This window comes from Macrotis lagotis, chromosome 6 (genome assembly GCF_037893015.1).
Source record: "Macrotis lagotis isolate mMagLag1 chromosome 6, bilby.v1.9.chrom.fasta, whole genome shotgun sequence".
Taxonomy (NCBI): Eukaryota; Metazoa; Chordata; class Mammalia; order Peramelemorphia; family Peramelidae; genus Macrotis; species Macrotis lagotis.
In genome coordinates, this window is record NC_133663.1 from 191560270 (window position 1) to 191583289 (window position 23020).

The 23020-nt window shown below is 34.3% G+C and overlaps 1 protein-coding gene across 3 annotated transcripts in view; it reads left to right on the forward strand.

Annotated features, from left to right (window-relative positions):
• Positions 1-23020, forward strand: part of ST6GAL2 (ST6 beta-galactoside alpha-2,6-sialyltransferase 2) — a 106711-nt gene that overhangs the window by 72148 nt on the left and 11543 nt on the right. For all 3 annotated transcript variants that reach the window (XM_074192169.1, XM_074192171.1, XM_074192170.1), the window contains exons 3-5: positions 13685-13782; positions 16341-16442; positions 18080-18254. In XM_074192169.1, coding sequence (XP_074048270.1) covers positions 13685-13782; positions 16341-16442; positions 18080-18254 — 375 coding nt within the window. The remainder of the gene's footprint in view (positions 1-13684; positions 13783-16340; positions 16443-18079; positions 18255-23020) is intronic.

Genomic DNA, 23020 nt, shown 5'->3' on the forward strand with positions numbered 1-23020 from the left:
GGGAGTTACTGAATATTTTTGAGCAGAGGAATGATTTGGATAGATTAAATATAAGGAAGATCAATTATAAGGTAGATGACTGAAAGTAGATAGGGAAAAACCTGTTAAGAGGTGGTGTTAGTGGAAATAGAGATGAATAGAGAAAATAGAGACAAATCAAAGAGGATTGGTGTTGCAGAGGTGGAATCATGTTGGATATTAAGATTTATCTCTTGGGAACTAGAAGGCAAAGATGTTTACACTTAGTTCCCTGAGATACACACCAAAAAGGATATGGTACTGATTTTTCAAATGATTCTTATTTCTTGTGAATATTCTCTGCAGACTACTATAAATATATTATCTCCTTTGATCTGTGAGATAGGTACTATTATAATCCCCCTTTTTACAGATGAGGAAAGTGAGACTGAAAGTAGCTTACATCAGGGATCTCACAGATAAAAAGTACCTAGGGTGGGATTTGAACTTAGGTTTTCTTGTCTTCAAGTCCAACACACCATCCACCACCCTGTCCAGCTTCCTTTCAGGTAACTATAATCATTGCTTAAGGCAATCAGAGAATTCCCCTCTTAGTTTAGCCTTTTTTTCTAAAAGACCTACATTTAGTACAATGTCCCTCTCCAAACATTGCAATTGAACCAAATGTTACATTCACTTGTAGGTGCCAGCGTCAAATAAAGAAGTGTGTGTCTGTTTCCTATTTTTCTTATTTGACCAGGAATGGGATTCTTATATTCTCCTATGCTAGAATTACTTATATATTGTTAATAAGTTTCTCCCATGTTCTGGGATGTACTCCTAGATAAAATCAGGTCAAGATAGCCTCAATTATTTTTTCTTTTCTTTCATAAAATAACTAATGGTTTGGAAGTTTGTGGAAGCAAATCCACTCCCATCATTGTCTGGCTTATTTGTTGACTATAATGAAAAAAATAGAGATTTTTGGGTTATGCTCTAAAGTCAAAATGTCCTTTAATTTCATATTAGAAACTACATATTTTTTCAGATTTAGTTGAGCATCTTCCATCTGAGTCAGGAAATTACATCTTCTGGTATGCCATAGGGATTCTATGAGGCCATCTAACCAAAGTTTTATTTTATACCAAAAGGAACTGAAGGACCAGAAAGATGAAATTTAGACCTGAGGAAAAAATGTTGATAGGTGATTTGGACCATTGGAAAGAGAGCTGACTTCAGAACTAAGGAAACTTAGGTTCATGTCTCATATTTAACAGCTCCAGACTATATGTCCCTAGGCAAATCCACTAACATCTTGGTACTGAAGGACCTAAGTGTAGGTAAAGAAGGTGTCAATATGCACCGATAGAAGTTTCCATATTTAACAGTTTACTAGATGAGTGAATTCACAAGTCCAGTATTTATTCCATAAAGACGATGGAAACAAAACCAAGACTCTAATTCTTACCCTTTGACTCCATTTATGTCCGTCATATCACACCGCATCCCTGCATTCTATTCTTTACTCAGAATCTGGAAGGGAAGAAATTGAGTGGATCATAGAGGTACAAAAGTTTGTTGAGTTTTATCTCACTTTGGTACTTTGACCTTGGGGACTGTAGAGAGGTTTTAATCTAGTTCTGTCAGTAATTAATAACATAGCTTTGGGCAAGATAGTTTAACTTTCTGAATCTCTATTTTATCTTCTATAAAATGAAAAAGATTATACAATAATCTCAAATTTGGATATTGGTGAGGGTTTTTTGAGGAAAATACATTGTGACTTCTAAAGTGTTTTATAAGTGGGATATTATTATTTTTTTGGTTCATTTGGTTCAGTTGTGTCTGACTTTTCATGATCCCATTTGGAGTTTTCTTGGCAAAGATCTTGGAGTGATTACCATCTCCTTCTCTAGCTCATTTGACAGATGGGGAAACTGAGGCAAGAAGAGCTAAGTGACTTGCCCACGGTCACCTAGCTAGAAAGTGTCTGAGGCAAGATTTGAACTCAGGAAGATGAGTCCTCCTGAATCCAGGCTCTATTGACTCTTCCATCTAGTTCTTACTATTGCTATTATTCATTAGTCATTAGTTGAATTGTAGTATTCTAGTCAAATTACCCTTTTGAAACTTTGTTATCTGTACATATATTCTTAGACTTTCTGGTTTTCTTCTTTTTTTTTAGTTTTACAAGGCAATGGGGTTAAGTGACTTGCCCAAGGTCACACAGTTAAGGAATTATTAAGTGTCTGAGGTCATATTTGAACTCAGGTCCTCCTGACTCTAGGACTGGTGTTCTATCCAACTGTACCACCTAGCTGCCCCAGACTTTCTGGTTTTCTATAATTTCCTTTAAATAAATCCTAAATATTTTCTCTACTAATCCAATCCTCCCCAATGCTCTTCCATATAGGTATATAATATATGTGCATATTTATTAGCAGTTTAATTAAATTTATAGATACAGGGAGGCTTTTATTTCTGTTAGTCAACTGCTGCTCAGCAGTAGTAGATGTGGAATGTCCCTGTCTCCCTCACCCCAGACAAACACCTATGGATTTTCACAATAGCTATAAAATTCAGCACTTATGTAGTCCTTTCCTCCAAAGAACTGAGTCCCTTGGACTATAGAATAGAAATCAATTTTATAACCTCCCTCCAGGAAGTAGGTAGATATAAGGGAATCAGGTTTGATGTTCTCTGTTCAAAAGCTAAGGATTAGAGGCTGGGTAATTGAGAAACAGAAATTCCCCAAGGGCATGGTCATATAATATATTGATGGCAGAGCTAGTACCGGCACCTGACAGTCCAGACTATAGAGAAGCCTCTACGATACTAAAACCTCAAATCTGATTTCACTAAAGGAATCTTAAAAAAAATAATAAAAATCCACTATCTCCTAAGGTAGAAATCCATTTATAAATGAAGTTATTTTATTGGTTGCCCTTTAGCTCCCTCTTGTGTTTTTTACTCTAGGGATACAATCTGAAAGTTATTTTTTTCTTCCCAACTGAGTCATACATTGTAATTGTTTTTGAAAGGAGAAAAGTGTAGTGGTTGTAAACATGATCAACTTGAAGAATATGTTATTTTAAAAGCAAACAGAACTGTTTTGGCAACATAGAAATTCTTTCCCAGTGTCATAAGATGTTATTTTCTTCCATAACATAAAAACAACAATCATTTATTAGCCTTAGCACCTCACCTAAAGGAGTTAAACAAGTTCATGTTCATTCTTTTAAAGTTTTGAGCTGGAAAAATTGGGTTTTTAAAATATTTTTAAGTTAAAATTCTAATTGGCATGTGTAAGACAGGTGCAAGAGGATTTTCACAATTAGGGAATAGTTTCATGTCAGAATGTGAAAACATGTGAATCATCCTCTTCTGAAAGAAACGGGGGGGGAAGGTGGAAAAAAAATAATTAGGAAAGAAGTATGGCTTTTTGTCCTGGCTCTGCCTCCAGCTAGCTGGGTCATCCTGAATAAATCTTCTACCTCTCCAAATCTCTGATCTTTTCTCTATCAGTTGGAGATTCTTACACCTGTTCTACTATCCCTCCAAGGGAGACTTTGAAGTTTTAAAGGCTAATAATTGAGATTTCTTTGCAAAGCATAAAGTGGTTTACAAATAAAAATACCAGTTGCATAAAAGGTAAATCATTGGAGGAATTTCCACATCAGTAGAGGTCTCTACAATGAAGAAATCATAGCTTCAATTTAAAAAAATGTCAGTATCATTATAATTTTTGTTGGAACTGCTGTTCCAGGATAGTGATGTGCCTACTAGACTACAACCCAAACGGAGAGGAAAAAGTGTGATACAAAAGAATGATAACTAAATCTTGAGTTGGAAGACATTCTTACAAATTCTGATACCATCTTTTACTGCTTAGGTAACCCTGAGAAGATTACATAAAAACTCAAACTCAGTTTCCTCTTTTGTACAAAAGTGGGTCGAGCTAAATGGCCTCCAGAGTCCCTTTCAATTTGAAATTCATGATACTAAATTGTTGTACACAATGTATCAATGAAATCGAAGTTTGCATATATTATTAGTTGGCCAAGTGAGGTTTTTTCTAACTTTAATCTAAACCTCTGGCTTTTCTTATTCTTCTTCACTCCATCTTCCTCATTACCTATTGAATCCCCTACTTTATTACTTTAAGAAGCTAAGCCAAGTCAAGCAGATCTTTACTAAAACTGAAAATTTCATCATCTTCTGACCAAATCTAATGGTGAGTCTAGTCATCTCTTGCATAATAAACTTCCATGTTTTATTATCAGGCCCATTCTTTTAATTCTTAGCCATCCTTAGGCTTTTTTTTTGCAAGGCAAATGGGGTTAAGTGGCTTGCCCAAGGCCACACAGCTAGGTAATTATTAAGTGTCTGAGACCGGATTTGAACCCAGGTACTCCTGACTCCAAGGCCAGTGCTTTATCCACTACACCACCTAGCCACCATTTCTTACCCATCCTTTAAAGATTTTATGCTTTCTACTTAAAGCTGTCTTTGATCCTTCAATGACCTTCCTCTCAGGCCTCATTGAACATTTTACTTTTCACCTCTTGATTATACTCAATATTTTAAAAACTTTTATTTCTAATTTTATTGTTTTAGTTTTATTTTGAAAAGCATTTTTCTACCTCCCATGCAAAAAAAGAGCAAGAAAACTCTCAAAGCAGAAATACATAGTCCAATAAAACAATTTCTCACATTTGTCATCTCCAAAAATGTCTCATCAAAGGAATTTACAAAGTTAGGTAAATATTATTCTTAACTGTGTTTCTGTTTTATCCCCTTAGTAGAGTATAAACTCCATAGAGGCAGGGCCCAAGTCTTCCAAAAATTGCACATCTCTCCCAATAATAAGCAAATGCAAGATGCAACCAATATTTGTTGAATTGAATTTACAAAGGATCAGAGTGTAAAGTTGGAAGGATAAAAGAACACTTCGTACAAACTTCTCACAATAAGGAAACTAAGGCTCAGAGATATTTGTGTATGTGTGTCTGTGTGTATATCTGATTTATCCACCATGGTCACCACAGATGGTAAGTAACAACTCCAGTCCTCTTTTTGTTTCTTATTCTGCTCCAAATTCAGTTCTTTTACAAAAACACCCAAAGATATGATTCCCCACTCTGACTATTTCATAGCTCTCCTTTTTATACCTAAAATTAGAATATGAAAAAGAGAGTAAATGTGGATAAAGACCTGTGGGTTAAAAAGGGTGTCAAGGAGTTACTGCTTCTTAAAAAGCTTTTCAATCCCTGAGTGCAGTGCACTTATCCCATCAATTCAAGTAGTCATCAAATAACCATGTCCCAGGAATGAAATATCACCTCTTTCAAAAAAAAAAAAAATTTCACATCCTTCCCCTTTTCCCCTCTGATGTTTACTGTTTACTTCCATTTTTTTCTGTATATGAATAGATATCATCTTTCTTCAAACCCTCATTGAAAAAAGGTTTCTAATAATTGTTGTTCAGTTATTTCAATCCTGTCCAGCTCTTTGTGACTCCATTTCGGATTTTCTTGGCAAAAATACAGAAATGGTTTTTTTTTTTATTTCCTTCTGCAGTAATTGACATAGCTATAAAACACAAAGGTATACTTCCAGATTTCCCACCTCCATATACCTCCTTTTAATCAGATATTTTTTTCTTTTTCATCTTTACCTGATTCCAATCTCAGACAGCTAAAACTAGTTATAAAATAAATTCCACCCAAGAGATTGTTATTTCTGCTTCTCCATTTGCCATGCATTCAACTTATAGTGATTCAGGTCAATGCCAGCAGACTGTTTCTATGTGCCAGTGCCAGTACATAGGAAGGCTTATAGATCACTTAAACTACAAAGGTGAATCTAGGAAAGCTACATTTTAAAGTTCAGGAATGCATAATAAACCTGCTGTGGGACATTTTCCCAGGGAAAAATTTCACAAGATGTGACAATGATTTACATTTTTCACTATATAATTTGAAATGCACCTACTGTTTGAGAGCTATAGGCATTTTAGGCTAAGTCTAGATCTGAGGAAGCGGTGTATAACATAACTCAAGACTAGGAGCCTGGGGTTAAAAAGCTGTGAGCCTGACACTACCACTAACTGACCATGTGACGTTGATGCTACAGTTTCTGAATTTGTGAATAAAAAGGTTTTGGACTAGGTAATCATAGAAATGTCCTTGCTCAGATGGACATTAGAGATGATCTAGAATTAATCTTTCATTATAGTTAAGACGCTGTGACCCTACATCACAGCAAAATAACTGATCAGTTGAGTCAATTTGGTGGGGACATTCATCAGTAAAACAGATATCATTTTTATTCAAACAATTGTTTGGTTGACTCAAACCTTAATTTCGCAATATTATTGCTTCCTTAGGCAAAACTAAATCCCCTAAAGTTTCTCTGAAAGGAAAGACAGAAAGCTTAGGGTTTTTATTTATTTGGTTTTGGGAAAATAAAAATAATCTCCATAAAAGAAGTTGTTCTGAATTTTTATTGCTAAATCAGTTGGTTAGAACTCAAATCAGGTTTTTGGAATTAAGAATGAGAATTGAGGATGGATACCCTCCATGTGGGTAGCTTCCTAGGCCAGAATCACACATTTTAATCTATAACATGGGTGAACTACAGAGCCTAACAATTATATCTAACTGCTACAGCTCCTTTAGGAAAACATCATCCAATTCAATGCATTGCAATTTAAAAACCATTTATTAAACAGTGTTCTAAGCCCTGGAAATGTGAAAAAAGAAAGATAGACAGGGAGGGAGAGATGAAGAAAGGGAGGGAGAAAAAGAGAAAGGGAGAAGAAAGTCTTATATTGTTAAGAAACTTAAAATCTAATAGAAGAAGACAACACACAGAAGAAAACTGGGAGGGGGTTGATACAAAATAGTAGCCAGTGCAAGTATTCCATGCTCAATGGAACTCAAACCAAATAGAGATGTAAATGGAAATTGGAGAGTTAGCTGGGAAGTCCAGATCTCTATCCTCTATAGAAGACAAATTGGGAGGATTTAATGTTTTACCCTCCAGCCTTCTAATCAGAAAGAAAAGAGGGCTGAGGAAATTGGGAACTTGCTTAGTATACAATGGTGAGTTTAGGGTATAATGATGAGATTACCTGGGATAAATTTATCCTGGGAAGTTCAACTAAGAGGAGCTCCAGGTGCAAAGTGCCATATAGGAGAATTCCTTCTAAAATATGAGAATAGTTGGTGAGAAAGCTTGGGAATATTAATATAAATTGGAAGTCAGATATTCTAGTCCAATTTCCCCACTCTCTGAAGCTCAGAATGGTTAATTGACTTGCACAAAGTTACTTAGATAATAAGGATCAGAGACAAGTTTTAAAACTAGATATTTATAGAGCCAATGTTCTTTCAATTGCCTCACACTTCTATGGCACTGACGACTTCATAGATAATTGTGGCAGAGTACATATGTGATAACACCCCAACAGGTAGGTTTTAGTGTCACGGGGTGAAAGTGAAGGGTCTCTGGTGGTAGTAGCCATTTGTATTTATAGGTCTGTAATAATAGGAAGAGGAGAGGGGTAAGTATGACACTGTACACTGAAATTTCATCAAATCTGAGATATGTTGGAGAAATAAAGAGATCCTTGAATCAGGGGTCTTTCATTATGAAATTTTCTATTCTCATTTCTCTATTTAAATCTGGATACTAGGCTTGTAAATTTCAAATCTGGTCTGGGAGTTCAGCAGCTACTATGGATCCAGAAAATACCTCCCATTTGTAAGCTACTTAAGAAAATTGTTTTCATGATGCTCTTATTATAAATACCACTTTACTTTCCATGCCACTCATCATCTCATTCCCCCTGTGTAGAACCTTTCTTCATGAGAAATGAATTCAGTCATCCAAAATAAGTGAACATATTGACTATTTAGTTCACCACCTTTCGATTGCAAAATGAAAGACATGTTTCAATGTGATAGATTGCTTTGTAAAAGGAAAAAATAAGCCTCTGATGAAAAGCTTCCAAACTCTCTTGATTCTATTCTGTGTATTTCTGCTTGCCCATGTCTAGAAAGGACTTTAAATATGTGGAGAAATTGGGTTTAGTATGAGGCAAATTGGCTGAGGAGCTAAGTTGCTTCTCATCTCTGGACCTCAGTTTCCTTATCTATAAAATGTGGAAATTGAACTGAATTGTTTCTTCAGATTCTATTTCCTCTGATCCTATTTCCTTCTCTGATCCCATTTCCACGCAGTAACATACTTTTAAGTAGATGAGTACCTAGCACAGTGTCTTACAAATTTTCAAGACATTAACAAATGATAGTTTTATAAAAAAATATTTCATATTACCCAATTAAGAAAAGAATTATAAAATGTTTGTAATTTTAAAAAGGGAAAGGAGTCATACAATGAATAATAGAGCAAACCTGTTCAGCTAGATTATGTAATTGATATAAAATACTTTGAGCATAAAATTATAATGGTGATTCTTCATTTTCCCTGAAGTTAGGCAAGAAGGTAAGCTGTAAATTTGATTTTTTTATGAAAATGATATTGGAATATCATTTTCCTTTTGTCATTTTTCAGGATTATACTAAAATCACATTTTTTGATAGTTTTAATTTGCAATCTCAAAAACACTAAGTTATGGAAAGCTGAATTGGAAGGTTCAATTTCTCAATGAATGAGAGGCACTGGTATAGTAGTAGAGGGACATCCATAGGCTAACCCTGAAACTAGATTATAATGGCTTTAGTCAGATAATTTAATCTCTCATTGCTTCACATAAGCATGTAAAGATTTTAACTTGCAGAAGGTTGTTGATCTATACTTATAGAGAAGTTACATACATTGATAATATCACAGATAAAGATCAAAAGAAAAACATTAAAGAATTCAGTACAGTCTAGGACAGTAGTTTATATCCATGGACCCCTGACTATCTCTTTCCAACTCTTTGCCAACTACATATGAAACCAAGTTTTCTTCATATTGGTCAGTTAATGAACTTCATTCTTGAAGAAAACTGAAATGACATACCTAGACTAGAGTCAAGTTCCAGTGTGTCTGTCTATAGCTGATCAGACCAATATGAGCTTAGAATGCTTTGCCACAGTTTGGGCACAAATAGTCCTTGTGATCATTTGAGGTGGCATCTAAATTTGCACATCATGTTTTTCTTTTGTGTTACTTCACTTATGCTTTGGTCATGGGGCACAGCATCTTCTCTGTTGAAAAACAATCCATTATAAAGTTTTATTGCTGTTGATTTTTTTTTTAGTTTTGTGGGGCAGTGGGATTTTATGAGTTTCCTAAGGTCACACAGCTAGTATGTATCATGTGTATATTTGGCATTTGAACAACATTTGAACATGGTCAGTCCATTAGAGTTTGAATGTTTACCAATTTAGTTCAAGAAAGGACTTCAGTGTCTGGTATATATCCTGCCAGGCAATCCTCAGAATCTTCCTAAGACAATTCAAAAAGAAATGATCCAATTTCCTGACATGGAAGTGGTAGATGGTCCAGGTATCACAGGCATAAAACAATGAAGTCAGCTCAATTAGAATTTTAGTCTATCTAATACCTCTTCTCTCCCATTTTTTCCTTTAGAGCCTCCCAAACATTGATCTAATTCTTTTGTTAACATCATTAGCAAAGTGTACATCCCTGGAAAGTAGACTGTCAAAGTGAATGAATTTATCCACAGTTTTCAAAACTTCTCCATTTACTGGTACTGGCTTTTGGAGCATGTGCATTTTCTTGGTGTTGATTGTTAGACCAAAATTAGCACAAGTAGTAGAAAATCAATCTCTACTGTGTTGCTTCTCAACTTCAGAAACTGTCAAATGCATGATCATCTGGAAACAAAAAAATCATGTACTAACCTAAACTTTGGTTTTGACTTGTAGCTTTTTCAAGCTTAAGAATTTACCATCAGTGCAGTAATTAACTTTGAGGTCAATGAGTTCATCCTCAGTGAAGGTTTTTGACAATATGGCTGAAAACATCATGCTAAAAAGCATAGGAGCAAGGACACAGCCTTGTTTCTCTCCTTTGGTGACTGAAAAAGCTCAGGGGTACACTATCCAGAACCTTGGCAATCTCAATCATCATGAAATTGATGTGCAATACTGATGAAATTCTTGAGAAATCATTTTTGACATAATTTTACATAAGCTTTCATGAGTGACAGCATAAAAGTCAGATCTACAAATGTGTATAAAAACCACTGTTCTACTTCTGGTATTTTTTTTTCTGGAGTGGTTGGGCAGCAAACACTGAATCAATCATTCCCTGGCCTTTCTGAAGTCCCACTGACTCTCAAGTAGATGATCTTCCAGGTGGACTATTAAGGAGGACTCTGGGAAGAATCTTGCCAGCAATGACTAAGAGAGATACCTTCCTCTCCCACCCCACCACTGCATGACTGCCACAGGTCAGTCTGTTCCCTTTACTTTTGTACCATGGAGGTGTGGACAATGCAGGCATTCCTGAACTCCTGGGGAAAGACCTCTTTACATATAATCCAGAAAATTTCAGTCGGTTTTTGTATAAGCAATGGACACCTCATCTTGCAAATTCAGTTGGAGTAGAGTCAGCACCAGGTATCCTCACTACATAAAAGGAGCCTAATGGCATTCAAAACATTCAAAACTTCAGCTAGGTGAAAGGATAGACTTCAGTCTGAGATGAATGGTCAGTGCTTTCAGTAATGATTAATGGTAGTCTGTTGAGAACACTCATTAGCCTGTTGCCATAAGACCAGGTACTTATCATTATTCAATATGACTCTATCAGCACTGAGTAGTTGACATGCACCACAGATCGTTGATCCATAAATAGCCTTCAAGTCTTCATAAAAGAGATTTGAATTATTAGTATCAGAACAAAACTGAATTTCATTTGCTTTCTTACTGAGCCAAAAATCCTGCATCTCTCTAAGTTTTGCTTGTACTTTTCTTTTGATGGAATTAAATTCTTTCTTAGAGATGAATGAACTATCCTGCTGATGGAGTTCTCATTTTTCATGTAGCAAATTCTAAATTTCATTTTTGTCAAACCAGTTTGATGTTTGCAAATGCTCTGACCCAGATGAGCAAATGAAGTACTAACCACCAAATCTCTGAAAGTTGCCCCCTTCATTTCTATTCCACTGTTGCCAACTGTGTGGCTTAACTTTCCTTTCAAAAGAAGCACGCTAATCTAACATTAATTCTTCTGGTAGTCATTTTGCCTTAGTTACCATTTTTGTTGAATGGTAATATTTAGCTAGGATAGAAAGTCTAAGATCAGTCCAGTACTCTTAATTCACACTTTGCTTTCATTACTCATATCTTGTCTGTCTCTTTTCCTTACAATCAAATGCCAATGTTTGCTTTACAAAGGTGAATGGAAGACAATGTTGGTGATAAGAAGGTCATGAGATGCACAAGTCTTCAGTTAGTAAGTGATTATTGCTATTGCTATTCAATTCTATTCTTCTCAAGGATCCCTGCCATATCTGATAGTCTGAGCCTATTCTATCATTAAAGTCACCCAGGATCATGAACTTGTCGTACAGAGGTTCATAAAATTTTCATCTTATCCCCTCAGAGTTCATCATGGTAGGAGCATAGGCACTCATGATGATGCTGTGGCATTTTTCTGCAGGTAGTCATTGCATTGTGTTGAGCCTGGTAGGCATTCAAGTTTATTGCCTAGTTTAGTTTTAATTGCCAGCTTCATGGAAGTCCCCTTCACTCTAGAAAAAAATGTGTATGCATCTCCAACATCAGTCTTTCATTTGCCAGCCTTACTAATACCTATTGAGTTCTCTTACAACAAGAGCTATTCTTCTTTTGGGTGTACTGGATTTTGTGTTGTCCATAGGTGTGCACATATTCCATGTACTCAGTGAGAGTGGGATCATCTTTGCAGAAGTTTTTATACATTTTTTAATGTTTTAATCACTTGGTGAGGTTCCAGTATGCCATGGTAATCAGGACAGGGCTAGTTAAGCAGACAATTTTATTTTTTTTAAAGATTTTTCAAGGCAATGGGGTTAAGTGGCTTGCCCAAGGCCACACAGCTAGGTAATTATTAAGTGTCCGAGGCTGGATTTGAATTCAGGTGCTCCTGACTCCAAGGCCAGTGCTCTTATCCACGATGCCACCTAGCTTCCCCAAGCAGCAGACAATTTTAAAGACACATTTATTAGCCCCTTCCTCACACCAGGAGATGAGTAGTACAATCCTTAGAGAACTACTCAGTCATCCAGGGGGTTGTTGAATCCCTCTCCTGTTTCTAATGAAAATATGACCCTATGACCTGAGCCACCTATGTACACAGTTGTGACTACAGCTCCCATGTACCTACACCTGCTACTTTGTCACCTTCCTCTCACCACATGATAGGTAAAAATGGTTGTATGATATGAGCAATATCTTTTGATTCATGAATAAATTGGATTTTAGTGAGACAGTTGCATGAAGTCATTTCTTCATATACTCCAACTACAATAACATATTGAAATAGATTGAACAAAGAAGCAAATATGAGAATCCACCATTCTGATACAAAGAGATTTTCAAAAATATGTAAAAAAATGCTACTTTTATTATTTTTTCTATTGTAGAAAACATATTTTTCATTAAATATGTTAATATGAATGGATCCATTAATTGTATTTTTAATTTTAAATTGTTTCAGTTTCATTTTCTAAAGTGGTAAATATTGATAGTTGTAACCTACAGAAACATCAGTTCTTTGGAATGCTTAAGAATTAAGAAAATAGTTTTTCACTAGAATTAAATTATAACTTTTTAGGTAAAGGAGGTATGATGCAAAGGAAAGAACAGTGTTGAGAGTGAGATTAACTGAGTTTATTCCCAGATCTGCCTCACGCTACTTCTATTAATCTTGGATTACTCTTGGGTCTCTCTGATCCTCAGTTTTCTCATCTGTAAAAATGAGGAATTTAGACAATGTAACCACCAAGATTTCTTTTAGTTAAAAATCTATGATCTGCTGCTATTAGTCTGCTTCAGTGTGTGAATGAATAATAAAAAGTAGCCTTCTTGAATACCTCCCAAGTCTTTTTGTTATGTGCAGTTTAGAGGGTGAAAGACAAAGAGGATCCAAGCCACCAAAGTCACTTTTACATCTCAAAATTAAGGAATTTAACAATTTTAAAAGTATAGTTAATTTAAAATAATACGAAAATGCAATATATGTAATAGTATATCTAAAAATATGAAAATCATGGAAAGTTTTACACAGAAAATGTAATTGAATAAGCATTTGTCATGTTGATTTTTCTATCTATAATAAGAAATTTTTATCAGGAAATTCTTCCAAGTATTGATATTAGTAATAAATACATGCAAATGGGTTTATTTTATTATCAGTAACTCTAACTTTAGATTTGAAAAAATTGACATAATTTTAAAAATTTAAATGTTAATCGATATTTTCTATCACCAATATTTCTCCCAATGTCTCTCTTCTCATAGAGAGAGTATTTTTAAGAAAAAGAGAGAAAAGAGGAAAAAATTAGCAATCCAATCAATACATTAAAAAAAAATCTGAAAATATATGCAATGTTCCACACCCATAGATCTCACCTCTTCAAAGAAATGGGGTGGGGGTATCTTTTCACATCAGGGAGATTAACCAATAACAATTTCCTTAAGATTCTGATAATCTATAGAGAGAGGAAAAAAAAGCAAACTTGTCACTTATGTGCCCTTAGATTCCCATGATGCAGTTTTGAGGTTTAACTCTGCTCCTACATATGGTTATGAAAGAGATGTTGGAAATAAAACAACCATGCGCATCATTAATTCTCAGGTAAGACTAATGGTCTGTGCATACAAATGTATATTGGATTGTATAGGTAAAATCCATATTTGCTAATGTTATGTATCATAGTATTCCTAGGTAAAGGGAATTTGTGATCAGTACATAAGAAAATAGGAACCATAAAAATAAATGGCAAGCATGAATTGTACAATGTTAGAGTAAAAAGGTAAACTGAATAATAGGAAATCGAATTTCTAGGAAAATGAAGATTTAGGGAATCTAGGTATTTTGTCTGTCACACAACTAGTTAGTAGCTTTCAGAGATCTTTGGTACATCATGCTGGCAGCCCATTAGGTGACTTGGAAGAAGACAGATTGCTATATAGAAGACCAGAACAGGAACATTACTGAAGGAAAGGTAGTAATTAATAGATATGGGGTGGGAATAAGCACTTTACATTTTCATGAATAAGTATGAGAATGCTATTGCAGTTGGTAAATTACATTTGCATAGGCCATAGAAAAAACAAGAAACAAAAGAAAGCATGAAAAAGAAGCTGAGGGAGAAAAATGCAACATAGCAAAGAAATTAAATGAGTTGTATCAAAGCACTAACACTATAAAATTTATGAGATAATTGTGTACATAACTTTCAACTTCAAATGTGAAGCACTAAAGAATAGCATTTTGAAGACCATGGTACAGATTCTCCCTATGATGCTTACTTTTTGCCTATGTGACCTTAAGCAAATCAAATATTCTTCTTGATCTTGATTTTAACCTCATTTGCAAATTAAGGAGGTTAGAGTAGATAGTCTCAGATGTCCATTCTAGTTCTAGAATCCTATGATTTCAGCAGAAGAGGGTAAATATAATATCTTGTATGTGCCTTTTATTTGAACAAGAAGAAAGTCACTTTACCTTACTGTATAAGCTAAAAACATCTGTTTGGTGTAATGATTTCATTACATTAGTAAGCCTTTTAATTATTTGCTATTTGAAGAGTGTTTATTGAAAAACCACTACTTGGCATTTGGAGTAATTTTAAGTTTATATGTACTTTTGTAATTGAATCCATACTAAGACAAGTATATGTTCTATTTATAATTCATCTCATGAAACTGGTAGGATAGTAGCATATTATCTATAAATTTTGAATGTAAATAATTTATTTTTGAAGTTTTAAAAATGAAAACTGAGATTGTGTAAAAAATAGAAATAATCATTTTGCAGGTTAAAAAATTCTTCATCCAATTTTTTTAACAAAAAAATTATTCTTAGAGCCACAGAAGGTATTTTACCTTCAAATTTGTATTAGAATAACTGAGAGATAGATAGTATTGTGGAGTAATTTATTTTGAATAATAGACAAAAATAAAAATTAGTCCTTTGCATAGTTCCCTGAGTTGGGCAGCCTACAGCAAATAGGGAAGCAAATTAAATACATTTTGCCAAAGCTATGATATATAGGTTTGAATATATATATATATAAATTCACACATATCTATGCTTCTATATGTATATTTGTCATTGAGAAAGTGCAGTCCTTGGACAGACAGCGCATGCTTCCATACTTAAAGGACTAGAACAAGTCAAGCACTTCTTTGATATATTGTTCTAGAATAGCCTCCATGGTGTAACTAAGTGAGACTGCCCCATTGTGAGTTGAAGTAATTCCAGCCATAATGGTGGAGAGGTAGCAATGGAATTAATGCAAAATTTAAAGTCAGAAGACTTTCCAATTCTAGTTCTGCCACTAACTACTAGTGTCAATTTTGGGCAAATCATTAACCTCTCTGAGCCTTTGTTTCCTAATCTGTAAAATGAGGAAATTGGATAATATGACTGCCTTCTGAGGCCTCTTCCATATTGGAGTTTCTGAATTCCTGGGGAATTCTAATTGAGAAGTTGCAGTGAAGTAGATCTCATATAGCACTGATATGTCAGTAAAGTCAGTAAAGAAATGGCAGAAAAGATGGGAATGTAGAAATTCAACTTCTTAATCAAAAGTGACTTAGTCCCTTAAAAAGAAGCCTGCAAGGAAGAAAAGGGTGGTCTGTATTATTTTAATTTACCTGGTTTAAACCTCATAAGGTATTCATTCATTTTCATTTGAAGAAATTAATATTTGATGCATTGTTTCAGCAGATGTATTGAATTTTGTGTTTCTATTTTATTTATTTTTATTTTTTCACCCATAGGCATAAGTATATTTTTTAAGGGTACAGAAATTCCTTCCACCCTTCCAACCCCACCCCAGCAGCAAAAAGTCAGGTTAGCACTGTATAGGTACACACACACACACACACACACCACATAATTTGATAAATATGTTTATTTCTGGTATGAAGAATTAGGATTAAGGGAAAGAGATACATGCGTTAATTTTTATAAAGTAGTCACCAGATTCTGAAGAGTTGTTTTTTTGTTTTGTCTTGTTTTCCTTCTTCTGGATGGGGATGGGGATAACATTGTCCATGGCCAGTTTAATATTGTTGTCCTAGCTCTCTGAACTACTGAGAGGAGGTGCTTCCATCAAGGTTAATCATCTTACAATCTTGTTCTTATTGTCTACATTATTCTCTTGGTTGAATTTGTGTTTCTAGATTCTGACCAACCCAAACCATCACTTCATTGACAATTCATTATATAGGGATGTCATTCTAATGGCTTGGGACCCCGCTCCTTACTCAGCAAATCTTCACATGGTAAGACTAGCTTCTTTTTTTCTCTTGGCCTAGCCAGCAGTCTGATAGTGTTGAATCAAATTTCTTTTTAATTCACTGAGAAGAGTATAGCCTCTGGTTAATTAATAATGGGGAGACATGAACCATTTTAGCTTGAGGAGCAGAATTATACCAATCATGTAACTACACAATACAATATACATAATAATTATTAGCCTATTAGTAAAATGTTCATCTTCTCTTTTTCTTCCCCTTAAATATAAAATGCCAGGATGTTCTTCTAAGAAGCTCTAAATATCCTGTGACTTAAATTAATTTAACTAATATTTTCTAATTTTTAAGAATTTACATTATACTGATCTACATCTATCATACCTATTTAAAGGACCTATTAACAATGCGAATAATCAGCAAAGGAATGAACATTCTTCTACCACTCAAATTTCATTATTATCTCAATGTACCACTCATAATTGTCTATAATATATCTTATTTGGACCCCAGACATTTTTGTGTTATGTGACAGAATGATTAAAAGGTCTGGATTTAGCATTAGAAGATCAAGCATGTCCTAAGCCTGCAACTTAGTAATTGACCCTGAGAAAGTCATATTAAACTTCTAGGTCATAGTTTTCTTAGCTATTAAGATGTATCGTTGAACTGAGGATTAAATGTATATTAAGTAAACCTTAAACTAAAAAACTTTGTATCTTTGAGAGCTCTCATTAATATTATCTATTATTACTTAAATCTAAGACTAATAGGATCAAAATGACCATTTGAAAAATAAGCATCTATTAGCTGCTTAAGACACTGTGCTAAGCACTGGGAATACTAAAATGATATTACCTGTGCTCAAGGGACCTACATTCTAATTAATGGACATAATAGTGCATAAGGTGATATCTATAAAACCTGACTTTTTGCTATATGCACTATATAATAATTCCATATATCATGCAAATTATATTCTAAATATAAATAATAACAACAGTAGTGATAATACTAGCTAAGAAAATACAAGTGAATTTTATCTGTGATATCAAGATAGATGATACCATGGCAATGTGAGACCAGGGGAAGAGAGGAGGGTGAAAAATAGCTATTAGTCCCCAGAGTTATGCATCATTTTTCTAGACTATAGCAAACTTTTTTTTTTATTTCCATGAAAAAAAAGGGTTCACCCTCCTATCATTGCATTGTTTCTTCCTCTTTTCTGTGTGGATTATAAATAGCACCTAATTCCAAGGAGCCTGACATCTAGAAAGTCAAGTCTAGTTGGAGTTATTATCCCAGAGAGAATGTGGGCAAATTGGAAGTCGCATAGTCTATATACTCATTCGATCAAATTCTGAAGCAAAAAAAAAAAGGATGGAAAAAATGAGTCATATGATACTTTTTCCTTGTTTTCCACCTTCCTTTTATCCAATATCTCATGGATTTTCCCTCCTAGAGAACTGAGCAGGTTGCAGAAGACTGAATTAAGGTTTCTTTTACTCTTCAATTTTTTTCTTCTTCAATTTACCTCCTTAGATTGCTCCACGAATATGTATTAGATGTTCATTGCGCTGTTGTTTAGGAGACTGTGTTGATACATTTTCTGTGCAAAAAGATACTGAATCTACTGGAATTGATGTCCTTGATCTTTTTCCCCACAGTGGTATAAGAAGCCAGATTACAATCTCTTCACTCCTTATATTCAGCATCGCAGGAAGAACCCAAATCAACCCTTTTATATTCTTCATCCTAAATTTATTTGGCAACTCTGGGACATTATTCAAGAGAACACTAAAGAAAAGATTCAGCCAAATCCCCCATCTTCTGGTTTCATAGGTAGGTGCATAAGAATGACTGAAAAAAAAAAGAATTAGTCCAAGAGTTTTAATGATGGTGTTAGTACTCTTATGGGAGAATGATGAAAACCAAATATATAATAAAGATTATATAATAAAAATTGGACAATTATCATTAAATTCTTCTGTATTGGTTTTTCTAGTACCTGCTGCTATGCCAATATCTACAAAAACTGAATGCTAGCTTCATAATCAGCAAGAATGATTGTACATGACCCCTTCATTGATGTGGTTCAGGAAGAAGTACCCAAGGGCTGTATCATAGAATCATAGATTTAGAGCTGATAGGGACTGGGGAGATAAACTAATTCCACCCCAACATTTTACAGATAAGAAAACAGATGCTAAGAGAGATGAAGTGATAGATCCAGGACTTTTGGTCTCATGTCATTGAATGTTTTTATCAGTGATTTGGATAAAAGTATGCTTTCACTTTTAGAGTTGATATGAACCTAGAATGGGTAGCTAAGAAATTGAATAATCCAGTCTGAACCCAAAAAGATAGCAATCATCTAAAACAATGAATTGTATCTAACAAACTGAAATTTTATATCAATAAATATAAAGTTCTAATTTAGATTAAAGAACAACTATACAACTTGAGAACTGGAGTAAAGAGAGGTTTGACTAAAGAAGTTTGTCAAGAAAACATCTAGAAATGTAATTGAATGACAGTTTCCACACAAATCAGTGGTATAATGTTGGGAACAAAACAAAAAGTTATATTAGGTTTCATTGAGAGTTATCATATTGATGATTAAGGAACTGATAAGATTACTGTACTTGTCCCTTGGCAGATCACATCTAGAGTGTTGTGTTCTGTTCTAGTTCAAAATTTAGGAAGGACATTGATAAATTGGAAAGTATTCAGTAGAGGGAGGGGTTCTTAACCTGCAATCTAAGAATGATTATTTTTAAATTTTATTACTATATTTCAATATAATTGATTTCATTTGTAATGCTGTGTATTTTAATTTTCCCATTTTAAAACATTTTGAGAAGTCTATAGGTTTTGCCATACTGCCAAAAGTTTCCATGATACAAAAATTGTTAAGAATCTTTCTAGTAATCAGGTTGCTAGAGGACCAGGTTGATAGAGAATAGAGACCATACCATTTGAGGACAAGTTGAAGAATCTGGGGCTTCCTTAACAAGAGAAGACTTTGGGATATAATCAGTACTTTTAAATATTTGATTTTCAAGTGAAAGTGAAAGAAAGATTAGATTTATCCTGCTCTGCCCCTCAAGGACTGAAATAGTAGCATTATGTGGAACATGCACCCAGGAAGATTTATATAAGATAGAGATCTGGACAAGACCTCAGAGACTGTCCAATCTAATCTTTTATTTAGGCTGGATGAAAAGGGAAAATTAATAATTAAAAGTTCTTCACACCTAGAATGAAATATCTTTGAAGGGCTTGAATTATCCCTCAATGGATGTTTTTAAGCAAAAACCTTGTAAAGTATGTTGTAGAAATAATTCCTTCCATGTGAAGACTGGATACAATGCATTTCAATTCAGTTAAATGCCACTCAATAAACATTTATTCAATACCTATTATGTGTAAGACAGTGGTATACAAGGACAAAACAAAGAACCCACCCTACCCCTTAGGTAGTTTGCATACTACCAAAGGGACCCAGCAGGTAGATATATAGTACATATTAGATTGGAAGAGTGAGAAAATGATTAAAACTGAAAAAATAAGGTAAGATATTGTGTAAGGAGCAAGGGAGAAAGATTTAAAGAAATAATGTTGGTATACTTAGGGTTAACAATGTATAAAGCTGCAGAGTTGAGGTGTGCAACTTTGGGATACAAAAGTAATATAGTTTTTGATGTACAATTCATGAGAGTTAGGATATGAGTCTGCTTAATAGTGTTCTAAATATCATGGAAATGGAAATCTTTGACACTGGGTCTCAATTGCTCATGTGAAATCCCAAGGTCTTCATCTCTTCTTCATTTGCAGAGAAAAGATCCTATTCCTTTAAGAGAGAATACATGACAGAGTTTTCCAGCAAAGACTATAAAGAATGGGATAGTACATAAGTAACATTATAGGATGTGACAGAAGTTTAATAAATCCTTCTTTAGAAGGTTGTCTTTTATGAATTCATGTGATTATTACTAGATTAGAACAAAACACTTTAAAATGCAAAGGGAGACTATCAGATATCCTTTTATATGCCTGTAGATTCAATAGCTCAAGGTGTAGAAATGGCTTCCTCAATAAATGAAGGTTGAAAGAAAATTTCCTTTAATTTCAAAAGTGCTACTGTCATTACTATCTTCAGTCCATTAACTCTGGAATCACCTAAAGCATACAGAGCAATGTATTAAACTCTTGGGGTTGCTTATTAAAAATTAAATAAGGTACCTTCCTTCAGAAGTACTTTAAAAAATAGTAGATTTCTCTTTCAGAAAGAGATGAAAAAACAAAGAATTCTAATTCTCTGCTATTTCCTGATTTCCATTGCCAACAAGGACATGGTGAGAGTTAACAGAATTATTAAAATATAGAATTTAGAATTAGAATGTACTATGGAGAAGAGCTACTCCAACCTTGTTTTTAATGGAATGTAGCTTCTATTAATTATGTTTAAATGTGTTATTGAATTATAATACACAAATAACTCAAGTAAATTGCATTTAATAAAACTCTACCTTGATTTCTACTCCTTTTGGATCCCTACATTCCCTTGCACAGATTTAGACATACAGAAAGAATCTTAAAACAATTTCTGGTCTTAGCTATTGCTCCTGTTTTGGATAAATTATTTCAAATTAACATTACTGCTATGTTATGGTCTATAAATTCATCTCCTATCATTGTTTTCCTAAAGTAATCAGCTTTAACTAGATACTTTGTATTTTTTGAGAGGGGGGAAAATACTATTCCATTTAGACACTAAAAGAGAGTTCATGGAATCATAGGTTTAGAGTTGGAAGGGACTTAAGAAGTCATTTAATGTAACCTACTGATTTTATAGATGTGAACTATTTTAATTTTAATTTTTCTCATTATTTGTGATTTAGAGATTTACTCATATGATAATTCATAATTTATTATTTTCTTTTAATAATTACCTGTTGATGTATTTTACCATTCATTTATTAGAGAATGACTAATCATCATTTGCAAATACATTTCCTTCTTCTCCCAGAAAGTCAGTCATTGTAGTACAAAATAGAGAAAGGAAAAAAGCAGTTCAGTGAAACCAACTTATTAACATTCTATATAAAATGCTCCATGCCTATAGTCATCCATTTCTACAAGAAAGGGAGGGAGGTGCATTATCTCCTTTATTTTTTGAAGCCATTTTCTTTATAAATGGAAATTCCAAACTGACTCTAAACTTTAAAGGGGTTCCTTTAACCTCTCTTTTGATTATATAAGAATACTTCATGTAATCAACTTATGCTTAAGAAATCTATCACCAAGAAGATCTGCCATTCTGTGATTCCATTCCATATTTCCTTTTCCCTGTGCTCTTTTTAAATTTCTTTACACATTACTAAAATAATCTTGTAAAAGTAAACATATTCCCCCCTTTCCCACAAAGTTAGAGAAGCCTCACAAAAAATAATAAGAAAAAAAGGGGAAAAAAGTGTACTTCAGCCTTTGTTGAGATACCATCAGTTCTGGCTATGGGATAGATCACACTTTCACATAAGTTCCTCAGAGAAGTTGCTTCAATATTTTCTTCCTATAATTGCTGTTACTAATTGTATTCCCCCCATCAATTCCTCCCCAATCTCACTTATTCTATTCTCTCTCTGCTTTGACTCCCCCCCACCAAAATGTGTTGTGGAGCAGCCAAGTAGCACAGCAGAGCATTGACCCTGGAACCAGGAGAATCCAAGCCCAAATCCAGTCTCAGACACTCAACAATCACCCAGCCATGTGAACTCTGGCAAGCCACCCAGCCCCCTTGAAAAAAAAAGAAAAAGAAAAAAGTGTCTTGTATCTGATTACCATTTCCCACAATCTTCCCTCTCCTCTATCACTTACACCTCCCCACCCCTCTCCCTGTCTCCTTTCTCCCATCCCCTTCCTCTCTTCCTCTCCTTTTTCCTCTAAGGTAGGATAGATTTCCATATTCTACTGAGTGTATATGTTGTTTCCTATCTGAGCCATTTCTGATGAGAATGAAGGTTCACTCATTTCCTCTCATTTTAACCCCCTTCCATTCCATTGCAACAGCTTTTTCTTCACTCTTTTACATGAAATATCTTAGTCCATTCTACCTCTCCTTTCCATTTCTCCCAGGATATTCCATTTTCTCCCACTGACACTATCTTTATGATATACCTCCATATTCAGCTCCCTCCTGTGTCTTGTCTATAAAAACTCCTCCTAACTGCTCTAATAAATAAGGTTCATATAAGTTCTTGGGATCATCTTCCCATGCAGGAATACATGCAGTTCAACATCATTCAATTCCTCATAATTTATCCTTCTATACCTGAGTCCTGTACTTGGAAATCAAACTTTCTTTTCAACTCTAGACATTTCAACAGTAAAGTTTGATATTTCCCTATTTCATTGAATGTCCATCTTTTCCCCTGAAAGAGAATATTCAGTTTTGATGAGTAGTTGATTCTAGGTTATAATCCAAATTCTTTTGCCTTCCAGAATATCATATTACAAGCCCTTAATATAGAAGCTGCTAAGGCCTGTGTAAATCCTGACTGTGATGTCATGATATTTAAATTGTTTCTTTCTGGCTACTTTTATTA